Source organism: Haliotis rubra, unplaced genomic scaffold (genome assembly GCF_003918875.1).
Source record: "Haliotis rubra isolate DU_JTF1 unplaced genomic scaffold, ASM391887v1 Scf189, whole genome shotgun sequence".
Lineage (NCBI taxonomy): Eukaryota > Metazoa > Mollusca > Gastropoda > Lepetellida > Haliotidae > Haliotis > Haliotis rubra.
Genome location: NW_025765880.1, coordinates 393,105 through 419,152, shown reverse-complemented (window position 1 = coordinate 419,152; position 26,048 = coordinate 393,105). Strand labels below are relative to the sequence as shown.

General features: G+C 38.5%; 1 protein-coding gene across 1 annotated transcript in view; it reads right to left on the bottom strand.

The window, feature by feature from the left end:
- LOC124274196 (PAS domain-containing serine/threonine-protein kinase-like) overlaps window positions 1–25,711 on the bottom strand; it is a 48,768-nt gene extending 23,057 nt beyond the window's left edge. The window contains exons 1-8 of the mRNA XM_046709503.1: window positions 25,679–25,711; window positions 14,019–14,148; window positions 5,358–5,613; window positions 3,967–4,175; window positions 2,977–3,144; window positions 1,879–2,019; window positions 1,165–1,299; window positions 254–371 (exon numbers count right to left, since the gene is read on the bottom strand). Of these exons, the coding sequence (XP_046565459.1) occupies window positions 254–371; window positions 1,165–1,299; window positions 1,879–2,019; window positions 2,977–3,144; window positions 3,967–4,175; window positions 5,358–5,613; window positions 14,019–14,148; window positions 25,679–25,698 (1,177 nt within the window). The 5' untranslated portion in view covers window positions 25,699–25,711. The remainder of the gene's footprint in view (window positions 1–253; window positions 372–1,164; window positions 1,300–1,878; window positions 2,020–2,976; window positions 3,145–3,966; window positions 4,176–5,357; window positions 5,614–14,018; window positions 14,149–25,678) is intronic.
- Between the last annotated feature and the right edge of the window lie 337 nt (window positions 25,712–26,048).

Here is a 26,048-nt window from a genome sequence, read left to right as displayed (position 1 = left end):
CATGTCAAGGTTAAATTAGTGGAGTGGAATATTGAAGCAACACTGTCTTTCTGGTTTAATTCTTGAGACATGAACACCACCATGCTTCAAAATCATTTACATGTCTGCACAGAAGTCACATTTGAAATAAGGCCATACAAATTTGTTTTGTGGCATGCTTGCAAATACAGTATATATTTCTATCCAGCCACATTTCGCTAAGCCAAATTGATTCCCTCTTAGAGTGAGATATACTGAATGCAATCTTCCCTACTTTCATCTGGGGGGATGTTCCTCCTGTCTCGATCCTCATCCGTAGGTTTGACCACAATACTAAGGGGAAACATGGACCCATCGCGTGTCCTCCCTGTGGCTCGCTGCTTCCGAGTGTCCTAACCAGATGAGGTGAAACAAAGGTTACAAAACATGCTCTTAATGTTATACAGAGGGAATAACAATGACACAAACACAAATATACACATACATATCTTCACACTAATATTTGTACAGCGCCAATATCCAGCTCAGCTGCTCAAAGGCGCTTTGTTTTTCCCTCAATCATTAGATGTCAATCTCAACGACACATCATATTTTCAATCTCAACTCCCTGGGGATCATACAACTAATGCCACCATTAGGCACACCAAGTCAATGTGGCTTTCCCATCCTTACAAGGTACCCTTTTACAGCTGGATATTCATGTGGCCACAATCTGGTCATTTACCAACGGATCTGTCAGTTCTTTTAAGTGCACGGCGTTGTCAACTGTACACTAGGGTTTGTGATACCACTGAAAGAGTCTGCACACAAAGTTTGACTCCAAGGTTTTCTACTACTAAATAATAAAAAGTAGGATCATCATATGTGGATATGTGGTCAATAGGTCACTGTCAGCATTGATATACAAGACAATGGTAATCAATTTCGAATTTAAAATACTGCAAAAAATCTCAGAATATTTATGTGGAACCAGACTAGTAACTTCGCATGTACAGTTTCATTTTCCACTTTGAAATAAGTAGTAATAAAGGCCATAAACGGATTTTTCAAGTAGGTTGCTGAGGAAGACATGTTGACAATTCAAACCTATTTGGTGTCCCTACTGGTAAGTCACATTGAATTTGTGGCTTCTGTAGAGCTTTAAACTGTGAAATGATGAGAATGGAGGATGAATATATGGTATACCTTATCTAGTGACAATCTGGAGACAGGACATTTGAAGGCTGGTATCAGATCCTTCATATGAAGCCCACTAACTTCCTCCGGGTTTGGGAAGCCATACAGCGAAGCCAAGGTCTGGTCACAGCCCAAAATGCAGCCCTGTAAATATATCACTGAATGTATTATTTGATCATATTGTGTATGAAGACTGCTTCCCTGTAGTAGCAGGAACATTCCAGCAGGTCACTTATTGGCAATCCCAAGCATGTCAACAATATACTCACCAGTTTTCACCATTTACCATTTCCAGGTTTGCCAAATAAAAATTCATCATCTCAAAATTGCAACAAAAAATGACTGTGTAGCAACAAGTTCAGGAGATAAGAGTTCAGGAAGATGTTATTTTTTCTATTTACAACGCACTGCTGCACTGGCTTTTGAAAATGAAAGCACGAAGGAGTCATGCATGGCCCATTGCAGTTCCTTTTGAACGCCTGATAGTGCTCGCAGGCAATATATGGAACAATGAATGACAAGTGAAGTTGAGATGTGCAAAACAGCCTGCAGCCTGCAGAGTAAGGTACAACAAATATGGGCTCAGTTTCCTGAGAATACATGCACAGGAAGTGAACACTTGACAAATACCTGTCAATCAAGTCAGTTGGAATGAACATGTAGCAGATCAACACAGTCCCTATACAATGGAACTAACAGATTACCACTGGCTTGCATCCTCACCTTTGTATCAAACTTGACCGTGGCAACAGTTCTCTCAACAGGCTCCATGACACACAGGCATCTTGGGTCCTTCAGGACCTCCAGCTTTTTCACCCACATTGACACAGGGAGGATAAGTCCATTACTGTCCACTACATCCACCTGAACAACCAAACAGACACATAGTAGCAGTCCTTCTGTGTCACCTTGCAAGACATCTGCATGTAAAGGAGCTTTTTCTGCAACTATCATTACATTCACGTAATAACACTAGAGCTCCATCTGTGCTTTATCCAGGTGGATTCTTTGGTTACAAGTAGACTATCCACAATAACCATGTCCACTATTAACAGTGAGACTATCATCACATTCACGTAATAACACTAGAGCTCCATCTGTGCTTTATCCAGGTGGATTCTTTGGTTACAAGTAGACTATCCACAATAACCATGTCCACTATTAACAGTGAGACTATCATCACATTCACGTAATAACACTAGAGCTCCATCTGTGCTTTATCCAGGTGGATTCTTTGGTTACAAGTAGACTATCCACAATAACCATGTCCACTATTAACGGTGAGACTATCATGTGCTAATAAAGCTATACATTCACTTTAGTGGCTTCATCCATTGAAGGAAAATAAACACAGGCTATTATTAGCCTAATTCGGTATGTCATTTTGATTTTAACTTCTTTGAGAGGCATTCAGAAGTTGGAGCAGTAAGGAAGGGTAACAACATATGGATGAACAACTTCTTTTAACAGTGAGGGTGACATTTTGGTGCAGGTTCTAACACCGTTAACAAGCAAGTGATTGGCGAGTCTCACCATGAGTTTGACAGTCTTGGAACCTACACCGAAACATCACAATATATTGTTACCCTTCCATTTTGAATTGACTGTGAAACGTACTTTGATTTGATAAAGCCATTTAGTGGATTAAGAAACTGGGGTTCAACATACAATCAGCAGCATTATAGTAGTATTCCTGAATGATAAGTAACATGGACCAAAGTTTGGTATGGCAGGCAATACTTCTCAACATGATACCACTAGCTACACATAATCTACACAGAGAAGTGAATGAGTGATTGTGTTGATTTCACTGCAACTTACCACTTTGCCTGAGATGTCAATGAGTTCTCCATTCAACTCGAGGTGAGACTCCACCATGGTCTGCTGGTCACGGGGCTTCAGGTGGATGAGATCTCGGAGCCTCCTCCCAAGAAGCTCATCCTGCTCGTAACTAAACAACTCACATGCCATTTCATTCGCCACTAGGATCTGTAATAACAAGATAAAATTGAACAATAAATTTACATAAAAAAGAGGTGAGGTGAGGTGAAATTGGGTTTAATGTCGTGCTTGAGAATATTTCGCTCATATGACAACGTGCATGCGTGTGTATGTGTTGGTGCTTGTACTAGCCCAGGCTTAAGCTGGTTTAAGAGTGCTAACCCACTGAGATACCATGCCACAGTGAAGCATGAATACCCCACTCAGACACATTATACTGACTCCGAGCTGACCCATCCTTGTTGTACCCATTAATGCCAAGCGCCAGGCAGGGACCAACAAGTACCATATTTTAACGTCTTTTGGTATGATGCGGCCGGGGAGTGAACCCGTGACCTTCCGCTCTCGAAGTGAAGTGGGTGAGGCGAGGGCGATTGTGTTTGGAGCGAGTGGCGAGTGAGTGCGTGTGCGTGTGTGTATGTGTGTGTGTGTGTGTGTGTGTGTACCAAGCCATGCATGATGGGATCTAACCATGAGCTTCAGCTTCACCAACTGAATGCATGAATGTTTACCCAAACAATTCAGTTTGAATTTTGAATTAAGATAATCAATACTTCCAACTTTGATCCATATAAATGTGTACTTGTAAATGTATCCTTGACTGTATCATTAAAAGAAACCACTAAAAACCAAAACAACACACCATTTTTCCTACATGTCCTTATTGTGAAATGTCGCATAATGAAAAACATGATCCTCTTTCACATCCATATTATGATATATACACAGCACACTTGAATAAATCTGCATAATGTCTTGTTCAATATTCATCTCTCACATCCATCTCAGTTGAGTCTCAGTTCAACCTACCTCGGACGTATTGCCATCTATGGTACAGATGGCCTTGTTTGGGTTCCTCACAGTGGTAGGGAAGGCCATGCCAGACTGACCACCCCCGATGTAGTTGTAGAATGACCAGCTCTGGTTTAGTGACATGCCACTTGAGTAAGGGTCAGGGGTTGCCGCAAATGACCCCTTGCAGAGTCCCGGAGAAAAGCTGACATCATTCAAACCATCACCTTCAACACAGAGATAATGTATGTGAAAATGCATGGCTTTCTAATCATACATTAAGGCCAAGTAGCACTAACATGTAAAAACTACATGAATCCAAAACAGAAACAAATGACCCTCCATTACATTGGTCCCTTAACCCTGTAAAATGTAAAAAACCATCAGTTCCATTGTTTTGCCAGTACACACTGCATCAAGTATTATTACCATGATTTCTAGCACTGAAATTATTGAAAGTGATGCCAAAATACAGGTTTGAGCAAATCTAAATAACTGAAAATTAAACAAAGGTATTCAAATCTATCTGGAGCCAGAGATGAAAATATAATGTTTTCATCAATTAAGGCATGTGATAGAGGTGGAATTTTTTGTTGGACTCTCTTGTACTGAGTTCAGATTAGTTAATCAACCATATGCCAACACCTACTTCATGCCAGAAAGAAATGTCAGCACTGTAATATCAGGCACATAACTCACTTGGAAAATAGTGGCAGGCAAAACAAGGTGAAGTCTAAGTTGTGGTTTTCCTACTTTGAATCTATGTTGATAAAACTCACTTTGCCAACAACTGAACACATATGTAACACCCACGAACACCCCTCATACAAAATTTCAATATGTTTTATACAAGAAGTCCCATTAATAACCCTAAATGAGTTTCCAAGCATGGCAGCCATGGTCATGTCTAAATATCACTTAAAATCCAGTGTGGAATTTTCAGAGACACCTTAGCTAGGCTCACTGCTGTAGGGGGTCAGCATCAGAGACCTTGTAGTATCAGGGAAGATGCCAAAAAAATGCAATATAACTGGAAGTAGTGGGACAGTACGTCAGAGGTCAGGTTTGATACAGCAGAATACTCAACATATGTCCTGAAACCTTGTCATGTTATTCTGTAATGACACCAACTTGCTGGATATATCATGAAATACCTGAATATTGCCAAAAATGTCATTGTCAATTTAGTGGCCGTGTTTACAATTAGATCAGAAATCTGTCAGCAATTTTCAGTAACACCACAGCAGGGATCATTCATACAAAGTTTCAGGTCCACAGGTTTTGTAACTTTAACAAAGATGTCAATAACCAACACAGAGATGTTCTTACGCAAACACAAAAGACAATGCGATGCAACACACACAAAATACTTCCACACACAGAAGTCCAAGTGGAAATAGGCTACTCACATTGAAAGTTGTTAAGGTTGACTGGTGTGGCAGGTATATCAGGCTGTAGTTTTGACTTAGTGACCTTGGGGAAGGACTGATTGGCTTCGAAGGACTCTTCTCTGCTGGCAGCTATCCCCATCTGTAAGGCCCGGTCCCTGCGCCCCGTGCGCACCCGATCCAGTGGGGAGGGGTACGAGGGGCTTCCAAACACCATCTTCTCCATGAACATGGGTTTGCCCGAGATGTTTAGGTGTTTGTTATTCAGCTGAGATTTCTGCAAAGAAGTGAGGAAAGTTAGTGAATTAGTGAATATTTATAATGCAAATGTCAGCAATATTCAACTTTTAGTCATAGCAGCTTATAACTTATTGAATCTGGACAAAACTAAGCAGAAACAATCTATGCCATGTGGGCTTCAAGACACAACCAGCTGAGTCACTGAGCAATGATGAGACCCTGTTCCAAAAGTGAGTGAGTTTAGTGTTATGCCGCACTCAGCAATATTTCAGATATATGGTGGTCTGTAAATAATCGAGTCTGGACCAGACAATCCAGTGATCAACAGCATGAGCATAGATCTACACATGGATGCGATGACATGTGTCAACCAAGTCAGCGAGCCTGACCACCTGGCCTCTTTAGTCACATGTGTTACTGTAGATCAATTCTAACCCGATCTTCAAGGGACCCCTGTTCCAAAAAAGCAACTTTAGATTTTCATATGTTCATGTTAATGTATGATAGTTAGACAGTGAAAAGAACGGGGCCTTGGAATAAGGGGTGCAAATTTATGGAAATTTACTTCTGTTATATGAAGGACATGACATTTTTTAGTATGTTCTTAGTCCTTCACTCAAAATACTTTGAAAGGTATCCCTCATATTACAGGGGGCGGTGGGGTAGCCTAGTGGTTAAAGCGTTGGCTCGTCACGCCGAAGACCCGGGTTCGATTCCCCACATGGGCACAATGTGTTAAGCCCATTTCTGGTGTCCCCCGCCGTGATGTTGCTGGAATATTGCTAAAAGCGGCGTAAAACCAAACTCAGTCAGTCAGTCATATTACAGAAGTTGAAATCCATAACATTTCACCCTTTATGTGTATGATAACAATATATTCAATTTTGATGGAAATACACAGTTTGTTTTAAACTGAACAAGCAGTTGTCACTAAGGTGGCATTATCCCAAGCCTCAAATTATCAGATCAAACTTAAAAAGTAGTAAAAGTGAAGGTCGGTAGTTTAAGATGAAGTTAAATGTGACCAGTCAACATGACCAGTCAATGTCTCTTGATATCTTGCTCTGTAGAATAGAAGAATAGAAGAACAGAAGAACAGAAGAACAGAAGAATAGAATAATACTTTAATGCCTTTTCAGGAATTTGTGTTACATCAGCAGAGCTACTGACACATTAGAGAGATACCAAACATATTTACATAAATTCTTCGATTTAGGTATCTTCACATTTGTTTAAGAGAGATATGGTACTTGGAATAAAGGATGTACAGGCTCTCTTAGTTTTCACAATTGGAACTTCGTAGCGGCGGCCTGAAGGGAGGAGGTTGTATTCCGAATTTAAGTAGTGAGTACCGTCAGATATGATTTTGACAGCTTGATTCACGATTTGCTGCTCATATATGATAAACATTCAAATCTGACTCCAGCGATTTTACTTGCAGTGTTAACAATTTTGTCTATTTTAGATTTGAGATGAACTGAGAGAGACCCGTACCAACAATTGAAGGAAAATGTTAAAATACTCTGAATAAATGCTACATAAAAAGATGACATCACAGATGGGTTAACATTAATAGATCTCTGAGTTTACGCATGAGATGAAGACGTTGTTGACACTTTTGTATAGGGCTTCAGTGTTAGAGTTCCAGTTCAGCTTAGAGTCAATGAAGGTTCCCAGATACTTATACTCCGACACTGTCTCAACACATTCACCGTTGATTATCACTGGAAGCATTTCTGTGGGTTTACTCGAAAGTCAATTATCAGTTCCTTTGTTTTTGTGACATTTAAGAGTAAGTGGTTTTCTGCACACCAAGTCGTAAAATGATTAATGTCCTCTTTATACAGTTCTTCAGAATCAGTGTCGTTCAGTTTGCCGACAATTGCTGCATCATCAGCGAACTTTACAGTTGAACAGTTTGAATTCGAGCTTGCACAATCATTAGTGTAGAGGGTGAAATGAACAGGAGATATTACACAGCCTTGTGGTGCACCAGTGTTGGTGGTCCGTTTACTCGATACAGCCCCGTTAACTTTCACGTACTGCTGTCTGTCCGCAAGAAAGTTTTCGATCCACTTGATGAGGTATGAGTTAACGCCCATGTCTAACAGTTTCTGTATCATGACATGTGGCTGGATAGTGTTGAACGCAGATGAAAGTCAACGAAGAGGATCCTGATGTATGACTTAGGTGTCTCTAGATGTTTCTAGACATTATTAAGGAGTGACAGTGTGGCATCAACAACTCCTCTCCTTGACCTGTAGGCGAACTGAAGTGGGTCCAGTATGTCGGCAACTTCCTGTCTGAGATGTCTCAACAAGATGCGTTCTAGCGACTTCATTGCTACAGATGTGAGAGCAACTGGCCTGTAGTCGTTGAGTTCTTTAGGCTTGTTGCAGATTGTTTTGCTGAAACTGTCTCTCAACTTTCTCTTTGTACGCTAGTTTACACTACGAGCTTTAAGATTGATGTCCTCCTGTATGCATTTGAGTTTTATTCTATCTTTCTTCATGTATGCTCGTTTCTTTTCGTTTAATAAAGATTTCATTTCTTTTGTGATCCAGGGCTTGTTGTTTGGGAAAATTCTGATTTCTTTTTCTGGTATTATGTTGTTGACACGAAAATTTATATAATCCGTAATGACGTCACACATTCCTTCTAATGTTTGTTCTGCATCATAGAACATGTCCCAATCTGTACACGCAAAACTTCCTTGTAGGGTTTCAATAGATTCTCTGTTCCATGATTTGACAGTCTTAACAATAGCCTTCTCTGTTTTTAACTTTTGACGATATATGGGCAGCAAATACACAGAATTGTGGTCCGAAGCTCCTAGGGGTGGTTTACTATATGATTTGTAGGCGTTCTTGATGTTACCATAACACAAGTCAAGGATCTTGTCTTTCCGTGTACAACATGTTACATACAGATTGTAGGTGGGGAGCACAGACTTTAGCTGTTCAAACACACAAATATTTTCAAGACTCACTTTGACCTAGACATGAATGTCATCGTGTATGAAATTTGCCAAAAACAGTAATAAAGAAATTGCTATCAAAAAACATTCAAGAGAAATCTTGAAAGTCTATGAAGAAAATTCAGTGGCAATCTTAACATGCTGAAATCTTCAAAGTGTTGCCATGTCGACTGGGCCCTGCACATTCCCTAGATAAAGCTTGGTGTCAAATATGAAGAAAATCCAGTGAATGGTCCTTAAGGTATCCCGCTGACAAGCTTAACATGCAGGTTAACATGCTGGAATCTTCAAAGTGTCACTGTGACCTTGAAAATTACATGAAGGTCACCAAAATCAACTGGGCCCTGTGACTTCCCTATATGAAGTTTCGTTAAAATATGCATAAAATCCAGCGAACGGTTCTTGAGATATCCCGCTGACAAGGGTAAAATGTTGTCCCCTTCGGACGTTGAAATGAAGGTCAAGGTCACCAAACATGACTGGGACCTTTCGCATACTGTGATGAACCTAGGTACCAAGTAAGAAAGAATCTAGTCAACGGTTCTTAAGATATTCCAATTCGTACGTATGGACGAACGGAAACTAATGTTATATCACCTCATTTCTTGCTAAACGTGCGGCAGGGGATAAAAAGAGCCATATTAAAGAGGGTGATCCTGAACCTGAGGAAATCTAGACTTGCTGCATTTAGGGCTTTAGCACTGCAGAGAGGGCAAGGCCGTAGGGGAAATAATGAGGTGGAGGGACTGTGAGACAGAGTACCTTTGTGTGTATGACTTCTAAATGCCATTCATGGACCCTGGAATGTCCACAGGTCAGTGCATACTGTACTCTCGGCAATAACTGGGTCTTAAATACTCTTATGAAGCAAACTCAACCATCACCTCACTAATTGGAACCCGGCTATCAAGGACAAAACAGATGTAAAATTATTAAATGTGTCATACACACGTCATAAGCAACACAAATTTTTAACAACTTTCAAAATTAATTTACAAATGTATATATTGGGAAGTAAAACAAAACAGTCCAAAGGGAACCACCAAACACGCAACACTTCTTATGAAACAAAAGTACAGACTCATATACAATCATGTTCTGTTTCTAAACAAGGGGCCAGTTTAAGACAGTCTGAACCCTCCAGACAAAGTTTCCATGCTATATTTGAACACCCAATTATCATCATACTGTTTTGATGATTCACATGACATCTGATACTGGCATCCCAAAAAACATTCAAATAGAATGCCTATCAAAGGTAACAAAGTACCACTCTCTAAACAAAATAAAAAACCATCATTTGATAAAGTGATAATCTATTAACGAAAATAGGAATGTGAAGTTGCCTATTCCCAGGGAAGCATTTAGCTCATTAAGTTATTTCATGGTTGCCAAAGAAAAGGGTTTGTATCAGATCTCTACAATAATATTCCAAACTGGCACCATAAACAGCCTTATGCAGAGAAAATATCAAGCCCATAAATATTGAACGGAAGTTTGAAAGATTAAAATTCTGTAGCACAAAACCTGTGATCAATATCTAAAGATTTATAGTCATTAAAGAAGTCTTTACATGAGGCAGCTTAACAGGAAAATAAATGTTATAAATCACACGTGCCAATGAAGGTTTGGAATCAAAACTAGCTAGTTGATCTTGTGAACTTCATAAATACAACAATGTATGTACAGTTCTTTGACACTTGTAACAGATACACACAATAAAACATATAATCTGGCACTACCATCAATTAGAATTAAACAACCAGTTGATAACCAGCATATGACAAAAAAAGTAATGGTATAAAAATGTCAGATCTTACCGGTAATCACAAAAAATGACAAAAACATACCAGAAAAAGAATCACCCTTTCCCTACCTGAAGAAACCTAAACAAAATTCAAGACGATGTATGATGAGACAATCCTCCCTGCTGTATGCCCCAGGTGAGACTCACAAGTGACCATCCACTGGAGACATTCTGTTGCTGGGTTCACCCCTGCTATCTGCCATTGACATACCATAGACGACGTACCCATCCATCCATTACACTACACCATCACTGACAACTGTGTTATTGATGTGATGTTTACACTTGACTCAGACATACTGTCCCTAGCAACTCATTCATAATTCACAGTAGGATCTTGAGGTGTTTACATGGTAACCAGCAAAGAGCCAATCAATTCAATCAGTTATTCTACTCCTGGGTTTTTGTCTCAAGAAGTATGACAGAAAACTCGGTTAAGAAATTACAAAGCTGTGTCAGTGTTGAGGGGCTGACACTGATGTAATTTTCACAGCTAGTTTTGCTGCAGCGAGGCTCCTAGCACGAGGATTACCACACCGATCTGCTGATGAATCAATACATGTGTCAGCACTGACATGTCAGCCACTGACAGGAGGGGTACAAGATGGCTGGCAGCAACACACTGCCCGGGCCCGTGTTAATGTCATGCCAGGTATTGATTACTTTTAGTTTTAAGGAAATTTTAGTTTCTTCATTTTTTTCAATCATTTAAATCAGCATTTGTTCTTTGGTTTACCGATAATACTGATTCCCACCCAAACAGAATGTATTTTATATCTTTTAAGAATGTGAATTTATGCATGCAGCACAAATTTATGTTGCATAAACTAGGTGCAAGATATTGGATCATCAAAGTTTAATTGAACAGACCAGCTGTGCAGCCATGGCAACAAAATCTAAAGCTTTTCAAGAACAAAACAAAGAACTAAAATCTTTTAAGTGGATTTTTCAAAAGTAAATTTACAATCAATGGGGCTTAATATCACATTAATCAATACTGACCTTCAATTCCAAGTATTATACATGTTGTATGTAACAGACCAAAATCACATATTGTCAATTACTATTTACCATAACAAACTTACAGCTAATTAAAATATCTCAAAAAACACATTGTAACTTTTTACAGAAATATTTTGTGGCTTGTGTATACAGAATTTGTTTTTCCGATTTACAATTAACATGTTTAAAGATTTTGAAAACAGTTTTTATCTTCCAGCATTTTATAAGGTCAGTCCAACAAGAAGACAAAGTCATCAATATCCCCCGCAATGGCAAAATACTCAAAATACTCATTTATGTCTGCGAGTTATGATTATGTCAAATATTTAGGTGTGTATATAGAAAAGTGGAAGGAGAGTATTGAAAGGTTTTTAAAGTTCTGCTCCAGAAAGGAGCACTATCACCAATTTCAGGCTAAGTCTAACTTGTTGGCATGGAAATGCCAAAAATATTTTATTCAGAATTCCCAAACTACCAAAAGGCACCAGTACACCACCGGACCAATCTATGTGCCAAGTTTGGTGAAGAAACATTGAACGGTTTTAGAGTTCTGCTCCGGAAAAGAGCACAACCACAATTTCAGGCTAAGTCAAACTTGTTGCCATGGAAAGGTCACAAATATTTTATTCAGAATTCCCAAACTACCAAAAGGCACCAGTACACCACCGGACCAATCTATGTGCCAAGTTTGGTGAAGAAACATTGAACGGTTTTAGAGTTCTGCTCCGGAAAAGAGCACAACCACAATTTCAGGCTAAGTCAAACTTGTTGCCATGGAAAGGTCACAAATATTTTATTCAGAATTCCCAAACTACCAAAAGGCACCAGTACACCACCGGACCAATCTATGTGCCAAGTTTGGTGAAGAAACATTGAACGGTTTTAGAGTTCAGCTCCGGAAAAGAGCACAACCACAATTTCAGGCTAAGTCGAACTTGTTGCCATGGAAACGCCAAAAATATTTTACTTGGGCTCACTGTGCAAATTAACCACATCAATTCACAATATTTATGCACACTGGGCACAATATGCATCTGACAAAACCCTGCTGCCAAGTAAGCTGTTGCAGAGAAGCTCTTTGACAATACAATACACTGATTTACAATTCATATAAATGATATATACATTACATGAATATAATGTCCAAGTAATACACTGAATAACTGAAGCAGAAAATAGTGTCAAGGCACTGTAGCTCACCAGGACATGATGTCAATAGTTTAATATATCAACTAAATGATGCATAACATGAACCATACATGCCAAAGTTCAGCTTGGTCAGTCTAGCAGTGCAAGAGATGCAAACCTGCATTTTGAGAGAAGTTTAAGATCATTACCATGCACTCTGTAGCTTTTTCAATATGGCTGCCATGGTGGACATACTGAATATCAGATCCAAATCTCCTGGATAAATTCAGTATTTATTGTTGATGAGAATAAATATGCGAAATTTTAGCTTAGTGGATTTCTAAGTTTCTGAGAAGGTGTGTACACTAAGTAGAAATGCGTTTTGAGAAAATCTATGGGCATGTTTCATAGTACAAAAGTCAAATAAAGGTAAAAAATTCAAAGTAATGAAGAAGAAAACAGAACCTCTATGTTGAGCCCAATTGACCAAATGTGCCAAATTTCATGACACTTTGAACTAAGATGACAGAAAAATGGCCCAAACTATATATTTCAACAGGGATTTACAGGACGCTAATTCCTGAGTCCCATACGCATACAAATTGACAATGGACCCAACAAACTTTATTAGCGTGTCCACAGGGGCTCAGAAAAAGTCCAAATACTTTTTGTAAAAATTCCAATCAAGTGAAAATAAGTTATGACTGAGTTTGCTACTAGCTGGGTTATGGTATTATTTGCAATTCAATTACTGTAACAATGTGAAAATCATGATACACAATACAATAACAGTATTAAAAATAATATTTAAGTGTCTGGGACCCCTGAAAATTAAGAGTATGAGTCCCAAGGACCCTCAAATACAGGTCTCTATGTATATCCCTATTCAATATGGCTGTACAAATCGAAACTGTTGTACAAATTGGGGTGCCATCATGGTCTGACATGATAGTGGGAAGAAATATGTGAAAATTTCAGTTTCATTGACTCAATGATTTCTGAAGAAAACATATTTAAAAAAATGTTCTCATGTGGTGAATGGAGTTTTAATGTCGATTTCAAGATTACTGAAATAATATAGTGAGATGCATACATGTATGTGTGTGTAGGTACTTGGACTAGTCTGGACGAAGGACTAATCCAGGAACAATAATATTTTTTTCACTTCAACACTTCTTAAGACTGCATTGAGTGGAAATAAACGTCTGGTTGTCTGGTCTTTTAACATGTTTAAAGTGAACATTCCTGACCATTTCACTCCAATATGTCAAGCTCCTTGCAAATTCCGTGCAATCCGAACAACAACTGTCCAGTTGTGTTTCTTTGGCCATTTTAACACCAAAATTTAAATTATTTCATATCATTCTGTGGGTTGTGACAAACGGAACATATCATTGGTTCCGACTGCTAATCCCATGGTTGTCTCCTGCCCAAGCTGGGTATGAAAATTTCTTGCAGCAACGATCACTAAGAATTTTTCAAAAGAAACACAAGTATACAAGTAACACATGACCGACAGTTAACCTACCTGATGTAAGGATGGGGATGATTTGAGAAGTCTGTCCCCAAACATATCTGGTGAAATTGGGCGTGGGTCATCAGGCAGACTGCACCTGACACCTCCGCCTCTGGAGGACTTTGGTGTGGACATTGCCACCCTGAAATAACACAACAGGCATAATACAGCATTGAATTGTAATAAATATGTAAAGCTTTCATCATTTTACTTTGAAAAATATAATGAATAAACAGTGGAAGCTATCTAAACCGGTACTCGTCGGGACAGAAAAAATACTCCGGTTTAGACACCATGCTGGATTGCAGAGCTGACACGGTTACCTGTGACTACCTTTGAGCTCATATTCACTTTTATTCACTACATTTTGGGTTGTTTCTTCTCAACTGACGATTCAAGAGCGATTTTCTCACCGACACTTTCTAAGTTCTCAATGTGGGACAGCAAACACATCTCGCTGGACAAAGCGAAGTGCTTCATTTCTGTGTGCATTTTGAGAAAATCTCTCATTGTCAAGCAAGTTCTTTTTGTGATGGCTGAGGAATAGACTCAAAGTCTTTTATCAATTTCAATTTCTGATCTAAAGTAAGTTCCAAACATGCCCGTTTGGCTAGCTTTGCCATGTTGACACGATGAGTGGCTGTTGGTGTTCGAAAGCCGCCCCTTATTTAGACATTAGAAAGCAAAACCATAAGTACTGAGAAATTTTCCTATTTGTTGGTTCCAACTGTTTGCAGGGTTCAGAAGGCTGCAACTGAGGTTATAGCCCGGGAAAGCCACATTTAAGAAAAACAGAGTTGAAAATGGTGCGGCTCAACCGGCAAAGGGCATGGTTCAGGCAATCGTGTGACTGTGGCTCTCCCGGAAATGCTAATCCATGTTACCGTAAATAATCATAAATATGAAAAATTCATTATATAAAATCTAGAAATCTAGTTGAATTGTTCAAGGAGAAAAATCAAGAAGCAAACTAGCTGCCTCACGTAGGTACTCAAACTCTTTTTACGAATTATTTATGATTATACAATCAAATATTTCTTTGAAGCATTTTAACTAATATGGGAGGATCAAATCAATGCTTTATCCCTTTCTGATAACTGTTTGAGATAAAAGCTATGGTTGCCTCAGTTATTATCTTTACATTCATGCTAAAAACTCAACAACAACAACAAACTTAGAAGAATGACCATTTACTCCACAAATATACTTATAAACAGCCACATATGTGACACTTAACTCTTTCCATTTCATAGCTGTTTTTAAGCAACATTTATGTCTAGATTTTCCAAAATCAGTATTTTTGCCACCGTTGTGGAAATGACAATTGGTTTAAAGTTGAAACGTAACAATAAATTTTATGGAAAATTCTTGTCCAAACTTCTCTGCAATATACCAATCATACAAATCAAAGAAGTTTACATGAAGACATAAAAAAATAAAAATAAAAAAAGCGGTGGCTGAGCGGTCTAGGCGTCTGACTTTGTCTGCTAGCGATTAGGTGCCTGACTCTGAGGGTGTGGGTTCGAATCTCGGATGGGACTCAACCCAAAAAGGTACTAGAATCTGTACTTTACTGAGAATGTGTAATCCCAAATATAACATGTTACAGTACTCTGGTTACATTACAGAATGGATATCACCATGATGGGGAGGCAAAAATCATCATGGATCGTGGAATAGAACCCACAATCATAGGTTTTTAGAAGTCTAAGGGACACAACTCTGCACACCAACCTGTAGCACCGTTTAATCCGCAGCTTGCAACATAAGCTTGATCATGTTGAATGAATGTCAAATTATTGAGTGTGTTGAGGTCATTGTAGTTTAATCTAATCACTACTTCAAAATTTAAACAAAAATACAAAGGTTTCAGATAACGGTATACATTGTAGGCTGGACCATGTAACTTGTGATTAGACACTCAGATCATTTGTCAACCTACTGGGACTTGTTTCCCAAGCTACATCAGAGATAAGACTGGGGGGATCAAGATAATATTACCACATAACTGATACCTGCACGCATGAAGAATAAGAATGGAAACTGGACAAGTGACACATACCATATTTTTGTCAGTGTCACAAGGTCAACATAGATTAAGATGACAAAATGTCAAAATGTAAGTTGAACATATCTTAAAGGAGAATACTAACGCCAAAGTTGTATTTTCCATGGGGTAAAAGCATTCTAAAGGTAATCTTCCATGATTAAATTTGACCAAAATGTTTGTAAAATCTCAATAAACACATAAAACCTATTCCACCTATTACAGGAACGTCTGACAGTTAATGAGCAGAAGCGGGTATCGACATGATGTCATATGTGCCTATTGCAGAAGGCTTCCTTTTTTGATTTTACCTGATAACAGTGGACATGGATCATGTGAATTCTGGAGCAGTATAACATGTTCCCGACATTTTTGACATGGATGTTAGACTATGAATACGAGCGATTTTACAACTTGCAAGAGAAACATTAATTTAATTTGATGAAGAATCAAGCAAAATGGAGGCACCACTTGATGTCAAAACATTTTTTAAAATAGACGACATAATATATCACCAATTTTATTAATAAGCAAAATGTGATACAGTTCCAACCAGCACACCCATCCCTATGATAAATTACCAATCCCTAAGAAAATATGTGAAATGTGATTGATTGTCCAACAAACCAATTGATTGTCCCAGAAAATATTTTTTTTTAAATAATTATGCTTTAGAAGGTGGAAAACGGAAATTGTGTACTACAAAAATTACACTGCTACAAGGAAATATTTTGTTGAAAAATATTAGGATCCTAGTTCTCATTAACACATTATCTTATCTCCCCATACAAGATCCCAGTCTGGTCAAGCAGAGATAATATAAGCGGCACAGAAAATTTATGTCTCACAACTGGTGAATAATAAAATACTAATCAGGACAACGTATATTTCCCTAGTTTTAGCTGATGGAAATAGTTGTGGTCATAACCTTCGAATGACATCAGGTCAGCCAATGAGAATACAGAACTACTTTTGCAGCACACAATACTGACAAATAGTGAGTCTGATGCCGATGCACATACTTTGACAAAATGAAAAACAATGATGAAACACTTACTTTATCATTTGCCGTTGTATTTGTTGATAAATGTTTAGAGGTTGACTTGACTTCATTTAATCAATTTAAAAAAAATACCACTGACAGTAAGCTGCAACATGTAATGATGTAGTATAAATTGAATAATAAGAAATAAACATGATGTATTTTTGTACAAAATCAACAGTCTGCTTATGTATATCTGCTTGCAGAATAAGCATAATGTCCAAAGCAGAGACAGCAGAATCTGTTTTCGCGATTAAAATATAAATGATAATACTTTTGCATTAAAAATTGGGATACATATTTCTGATGACTTTATCTTTAACAGGCAGTTATTGCAATTTTCCAGTATTCTCCTTTAAGCATGTTAAGATATCAATGAAAAACATATCAGAAGTCATACGAGACATGACATGGGAGGATATTTCTTAAAATATAATAATATCATTGATAAGTGAGTGAGTGACTTTAGTTTTAAGCTGCAGTCAGCAATATTCCAGCTATATGGTGGCGGTCTGTAAATAATCAAACCTGGATCAGACAATCCAGTGATCACCAGCATGAGCATCGATCTACGCAAGTTCGCAACTGGGACACGATGACATGTATCATACCAGGAATCATGATGTTAATGTTTTGGAAGAATATGAAATAATAATTATCTTGGGTAACATGAAATACAAACAAAAGCAATGATGTAACAATAGTGGATACAAATTCCAATAAATTAAACATTGACGTCTTCCATCATGTCATAAATTTCAGTCCCAACATTGGAACTTGTATATATTATATTTATTTTACATTTGTTACATGTTACTGACACATACTTAACCCTAGTCTGTCATAGAGACCCTGAAGCAAATATATCCCCGTGTCAGGGGTTTTCCAAGATGTAATTCCGTCAGTGATAAAGGATATATTCATTTATTTCACACAGAAATATCAAGAGTTTCCTATAAAAGTAGCTTTGATGACATCGTATTGGCGAAACTGTTGTCGCTCTCCACATACAGGGATTTTGTATGGGTTTTCGACAGTAAGCCATATTTTTCGCTCCGCACTACGAGAGAGTGTTGGGATCACGTGGCTTTCCTTTTATGTACTGCCTGTCACTAACAATCGACTGATCTAACTGATTTTTTTGTTTTTTAGGCAATTGATTTTGCATCAGAAGTGGTATTAACGATCTCGGGTAAATAACATCGATGTTTGTTTGCTTTTAACTTAACTTCCGGATTTCCATTGTCAATAAAACTTCTCACAACAGCGACTGGGCATCCGCCCTACCGATGAAACTGCTTGTGCACTTCGATCATGCACGTACTCCTCCAATATAGCGTGAGCAATGAAATCGTCAAAATCACCAGAACGTAAAACTCAGCTCGCTTTGGGATATCCAAGAAAGCCCATGCAAGTCAGAAAATGTGGTAAGTCTAGATTTTAACAGCTTCAGATGGGGTGTGTGTGTGTGTGTGTGTGTATGTGTATGTGTGTTGTGTTGGGGGCAATAAATATTCTTGTCACACAAAATTTCAGCAGTAATGGGTGATAAGAACCTTTGTACATGTTGTGAAATTCCAAGAAATTATCCCTCTGTAGATTTGTTTAGTCTCTGAAAATGAAGGAAGTTTCAGGGCTCCTTTTCATTTTATGTTATTTTTTTTAATATGAACTTTTTTTCTGTAAAATATGTTCATTTCAGAGTTGTTAGTCTAACTTAACCCACACTAATAAAAGATACATTAACATCAACAGAAGAGGAAGACCTCATCGGCGACTGTGAGACAGAATGGGTAAAGATAAACCCCTGCAGAAATATACAACTATACATTGGAAACCACTACATGCCATATAGAAACTTGAAAGACATCCAAGAACTGGAGAAATCCCTTGTGAAACTAAACGACACAGCAAACTCTAAACAGACCATCTTAGCAGGGGACTTCAACTGTCCTAACATCAACTGGAACAGCCTACCAGTTCACCCCAGTGTGCCATACAGAAAGGTTCAACAGGCCCTGATTGACGTCTCCTGGACTACGCCTTACCCAAGTTCACGACTGTCCAACACGTGAAGATAATCTCCTTGAACTTGTATTTGTGTCCAACCCCTCAAATGTGAAATCAGACACGTCGATTCCAGGGATATCAGATCATGAAGCGGTTGTGACAGACTTGGAGATAAGACCACTTTCGCCCTGAACTATTATAGGTAAAGTACAAGAACGCTTGCGTCCAAGTGCTTTAACATTATAATAGTTCAGAAAGTAAAGAAAGTGTGCTTTATTACACTATACATGGTGGTAGAGCGATTGCATTGTGGGAATGTAAACATTGCGAACGTTACCTTGTCACTGAAAACTTGTGAGTCAAATTCACACATTTTAACCGTCGGAAAACATAAACGTAATGTTTCCACCAGTGATGTTAGCTGCGTGAAGCAACTGCAAACCAAGAAACGAGATGCAACGGAGTAGTTTACTGTAAGAGGCCATACGAGGCGATGACAACTGACATGCATAGTGACGTCGCTTACATTGTGACGCAATGTAAAATGGTTCGATCACGAGGGGGCACACTAGAATGGCACAGTGACGGGATTACATCATTCAATTGTTACGTCATCAAAAAACTATACCTTTATTGTCTGATAATGTTGGGTTTTTTTCGATTGTTCTAACCGCTAGGCAGCTTAGAAAAAACAAGCATTGTCACTGAGGTGAGGCCGCAAATTATCAAATCAAACTTATAAAGTAAAGAAAGTTTAAGATGAAGTTAAATGTCAACAAAAACATGACAAGTCAACCTCTCTTGATATCTTGCTGTTTAGTTGTTCAAACACACACATATTTTCAACACTGACTTTGACCTTGACATGAATGTCATAGTGTATAAAATATGCAAAACTAGAACTAAAGAAATTGCTTATTGAAAAACATTCAAGGGAGGTCTTGAAAGTCTATGAAGAAAATCCAGTGAACCGTTCTTAAAATATCTTGCTGGCAATTCAGGTTAACATGTTGAAATCTTCAAAGTGTCGTCGTGACCCTAAAAATTATGTGAAGGTCACCAAAATTGGTGGGCCTTCCCTAGATGAAGCTTGGTGACAAATATGAAGAAAATCCACTGAATATTTTTTGCGATATCTTGATGACTATCTTAACATGCGATTTAACATGCTGAAATCTTCAAAGCGTCTCTGTGACTTTGAAAATTAAGTGAAGGTCACCAAAATCAACTGGGCCCTGCGCCTTCCCTGGATGAAGCTTGGTGTCAAATAAGAAGAAACTCCAGTGAATGGCTCTTGAGGTATCGCGCTGACAATCATAACATGTAGGTTAATATGCTGAAATCTTCAAAGTGTCTCTGTGACCTTGAAAATTAAGTCAAGGTCACCAAAATTGACTGGGCCCTGCGCCTTCCCTAGATAAGGCTTGGTGTTAAATATGAACAAAATCTAGTGAAGGGTTCTTGAGATAGCTTAACATGCAGGTTTACATGCTAAATTATGCAGTGTCCCCATGACCTTGAAAATTATGTGAAGGTCACCAAAATCAACTGGGCCCTGCGCCTTCCTTAGATAAAGCTTGGGGTTAAATATGAAGAAAATCCAGGAAACAGTTTTTGAGATAGCTTAACATGCGGGTTAACATGCTGAAATCTTCCAAGTGTCGACATGACCTTGAAAATTATGTGAAGGTCACCAAAATTGACTGGGCCCTGCGCCTTCCCTAGATAAAGCTTGGTAATGAATATGAAGAAAATCCAGTGAATGGTTCTTGAGATAGCTTAACGTGCAGGTAAAACGTTAAAGTCCCCTTGTGACCTTGAAATGAAGGTCAAGGTCACCAAACCTGACTGGCACCTTCCTTTTACTGTGATGAACCTAGGTACCAAATATGAAAAGAATCCAGTCAACGGTTCTTAAGATTTTCCAATCCGTACGGACGGACGGACGGACCTAATACTATATCCCCCGTTTCGCGCTAAACGAGCGGCGAGGGATAATAATAATTATAATAATAGTGGGTATTTGTAACTGTGCCTGTATCCATGCATTCAATGCTCACTCAAGGCACTACAAATAGGGTAAGTCTATGTACAATGTAGACAGGAGATTACAAATAGTTGTAGTTAAATAGGAAGAAAAGATCTAAGAGAAGGCTAGGGAGAAGTAGTCGGCACATTTGATGTCAACTGGCAGTGAATTCCAAAGCAATGCTGCAGTGTAGGCAAAGGTCCTCTGACCATAGGAGACAAGTCTGACTTTAGGGACTGTAAGTAAGTGCTGATTCTGAGATCTTAGACATCTTGTAGGGGTGTCCAGTGTAAGAAGTTCAGATAGATACTCTGGAGCTTGACTGTGGAGACATTTATATACAAGGCACAGGATTTTGAAGTTGACACAGTACTTAACAGGGAGCCATTGTAAGAAATTGAGTGATGGAGTGATGTGATCTCGCTTAGATTTCAGACATACAATATGGGCAGCAGTATTTTGAATTGTTTGGAGTTTCTGTACTTGCATAGAGTTTAAATCCAGCATGGAGGCTATTGCAATAGTCAAGTCTAGAAAGCACAAGAGATCTTACTAAGGCATGGGCACAGTCTGTGGTGATGTATCGGCGGATTGAGCTAATGATTCTGAGATGGTGACGGCAGACTTTACGTAGATGGTTAATGTGGACATCAAGAGAGAGATTAGAGTCTATGTACACACCAAGGTCCTTGGCAACAGAGCAAGGTTGAATGACAGAGGATGCCACCTTGACACCAGAGACTGATACTCCCTGCAGCTGCCTATGGCTGCCGGCTATCTACAGTTCAGTCTTACTGTCATTGAGCTGCAGCATTCCAGATGTCATCCATCTCTTTATGTCAGACACACAGTCAGCCACAATCTGAAGGTCTGCCAGAAGTGAGCTCCGTCTCAAGATGGTAGTGAGCTGGGTGTCATCTGCATATAGTGGCTGCAACCATGCTTATTTATAGCTGCTGGTAGTGAGTTCACACAAAGCAGGAACAGAATCGGTTCAAGGACCGACCCTTGAGGAACTCCATAGGTTAACTCAAGTCTCGATGAAGTAACACCCTTAACTGACACTTCTTGGCTCCGACTACTCAGATATGACTGAAACCATCTCATACAGAAGAGACGGAAATTATACAAGTTCTCACAAGCAAACTGGGTCCAGCTGAAAGATGACTGCAACACCATCTCCAACGACATCACCGAAATGACAAACAACAAAGCAGAATACGCTATCAACGACATATGGAAATACTTTAAAGAAAGAAAAACATCCAGCATAGACAATAATGTACCATCCCGATTATCCAGCACAAAGAAGTCATTACCCTGGGTAAACAGAAGCATAAAGAAAATGCTGAGAAAGAAACACTGGCTATACAAGCAGGCAAAACACACCAAGATCTGGAACAACTACCGACATCACCAACGCGAATGCAAACAAACTCTAAGAAAAGCAGAATGAACATACATCAATAATGTCGAGGAGGGAATTGAAATGAAACAACAGTAAACCCTTCTGGCGCCTAATTAAATCAAGGAAACTTGACAATATCGGAGTATCACCCCTCAAAAACAAGGAACGCCGTGAGTGATAGCAAGAGTAAAGCCAATGTGCTCCCGGACCAGTTCCAGTCAGTCCTTACGAAAGAGAACAAAGAAGAAGATCACCCACCCATAGAAAGGAAAGCCATCACACATACGCTCCAAGACATCAAGATGGACTCCAATGGCATAACCAAACTACTGGCCAACCTCAATATTAACAAAGCCAGTGGCCCAAATCTTATTCCAAATACCATCTTACAGAAATGTGCGAATAACATCTCACCAGGCCTCAGCAAAATATTCCAACTATCCATCGACCAAGGAGTACTCCCCAAGGACTGGCTGAACGCAAACATCTCAAGCGTCTTCAAGAAGGGAGACAAACACACACCAAGCAACTAGTGTTGGGAATTGGTTAAAATCTCAAAATTGATGATTGGTTTATTACAACCGACCAATCATAGAAAAATATTGGTTAGCGTCATTTATCAAAAAAATTTAATGCAGAAAAAATAAGAAAACGGTGATTTTGTGACAGAAAAGTGATGTAGGGAACACTGTAAGGATAATGTGGATCGCACTAAGGAACGTGGGAGACATGAGCATGTGTAGTGACGGCACGAGGGTGAGTTAGCCTTCGAATCATTACTGAACAAAATTTATGTTGCGTGTGAAAGAGGCTTGAGTGCAAATTCCAGGCCAATTTCCATTAGCCCAAAATTTCTACATTAAACCATATCATAGCGTACTTTCGACGTTTTTGGTTTCGCGTTTTTGTGTGAAAAAAAAAAGTATTAAAATGCAAAAAGGAAAAACAAATTGTACTCACACCTGACATGTACCTACTATATTGGATTAGGTCCCTAACCCTAACCCTAAACCCTAAATCCTCAGCCCTAACCATAAACCTAACCCCTTGAAATAATCCTAATAAATAGAATGCATTGACCGAACCGGCAGTATTAAAATGCAAAAGGAAAAACAACAAATGGTACTCACGTATTACACCGGACATGTATCTACTATATTGGATTAGGTCCCTAACCCTAACCCTAAACCCTAAACCCTAAACCTCAACCCTAACCCTAATGTACCTAACCCCTTGAAATAATTCTAATAATGCATTGACCTAACAGGCACAAACATGACTGACGTGTCCAGTGTAATGCATTATTACCGCTTCGAAAAATAAAATACTAATAAAAAACTTTTCTATGTAATGATGCAAATTACTGAATGAAAAAAATATATATGTATGTCAGTTCACATTGGTAAATAATTTAGACTTAATAGTTACTTAGAAACCGAAATATAAAATATATTTACATAATTTAAATAATTACATTGATGCTTAATGTGAAAAATTGCATTTTGAATAATCGAATATATATAATATAGACCGTGTAACGAGGGACGGTATCCATTCTCGCTAAATCTATAAAAAAAACAAAATACAATAATACACAAAACATAACACCTCAGCACCCGTGACACACGTGCCACTCACTAATAACAAGAAACTGATTGAATAAATGTGAGCCGTAGTAGTGAAAAAGAAAAAATATTTCAAACTGGTGCTTGCAAAAATTGCTAGAATAATCGAATATATAAAATATAGACTGGTGTAACGCATTCTCGCTAAATCTATAAAAAAAACAAAATACAATAATACACAAAACATAACACCTCAGCACCCCGTAATACAAATAAATGTGAGCGTATTAGTGAAAAAAGAAAAATATTTCAAACTGGGGCTTGCAAATAATTGCGCATCAGTCGGTATACAACTTCTGGAAACTCTCAACATCGTTAGGCTTATGCAATGACTTAGCTAGTAGAGATGAAACACCAGTGAGCCGAGCTTATACGCACTTGCTGAGCTAGACCACCGTGTTGCCATGCAGGCGTCATAAGGCATTGTTTCGAGAACATGCTTTCGAACAAAATCACATTACATTACGTAAAAGGGTATTATGACGTATTTTTAAAGTTTGTGATGCTCTATTCTAAAGGTAGGCAAAAGCTGCTCTTGAGAACTACAAACATTAACTGTAAACATGCTCCTCCTTCCCTCTGTACATACGTAGGAACTTAGGACCTACAGAGTAATAAATCAGATTCAGAAACATACAACTTTTCAGGGATTTACATGGAGTCCTGTGTTTGAGGGTCCATGGGACTCATACTCTTAATTTTCATGGGTCCTGGACAACAAAATGGGGGTCCCAGACACTTAAATTTTATTAATAATACTGTTATTGTATTGTGTATCATGATCATCACATTGTTACAGTAATTAAATTGCCAATAATACCATAATCCAGCTAGTAGCAAACTCAGTGATACCTAATAATTGTCACTTGGTTGGATTTTTTACAAAATATAATAATAAATTTTGTTGCGTCCATTGTCAATTTTTAAGCAAATCCCTGACTTTTAGAACATGTAGAACGATGTTGAGGGCAAACTCCACTCCCTCATGGAATATCAACAAAGTGGAAAATGCACATATATGTGTACATTGAAGGTACTTTCTGAGATTTCGTGAAAGTCGAACTTATGTTATTGTTAAGGAAGATATGCAATACGTACTCATCAGAAACTGATATGCAGAGTTGAGGTTGCAGCGCTATGGAGTGACACGAGGGGTCACGGAGTCACACGGCGGTGACACGCGAATAAATCCGCTGTTAATCTCGCGCGTATCTGTCTCTTTTAGCATGAAAACATTGCGCATACAAATGTCGTGCATAGAGTTTATGCATATATAATCAATTCAAGTTCTCTTAAATCCAAAAACAAAACAGTAAGTTTTCAATGACATGACGTCTCTCAGGTCATTTTTGACACTCAACTCTAAAATATACCGATCTACTCATTATGACTAAAAAACAACTAAAATAACATTATAAAATTTGAAGCATGTGAATTAACTCATCGTTTTATCAAAATCTATGCAAGTCGAAACAAATACCGATCGTGGTACAAAAATTCAAATATTTTACCTTTTCAAGTTGTCCGCCATTACTTCGTGAAGATGCGTGCGCAACAGTTATTGATCCAATTTTGCCAAGTGGCTCGTTTCAGCTCGAAAACTCTCTTTACGTGAAACATAACATCTCAATAATTGTTAAATATGTCTGTGAATTAACTATATTATTGATGGCTAATATACACATCAACTTTGCTAAAAATAATACCATATGAATACCAAAACAAGGAAAACTCCCTCCGTTGCTAAAACAGGCGTATTTTGGCGAATAATTTTGGTTTCAAGCAAAATGTTCATAGTGCAGAACACCACACGAGTGAGTGAGTTAAAGCTACCGACTTACATATGCAGGGGGCGGATTCAGAGTGGGGTAGCGGTGCGCA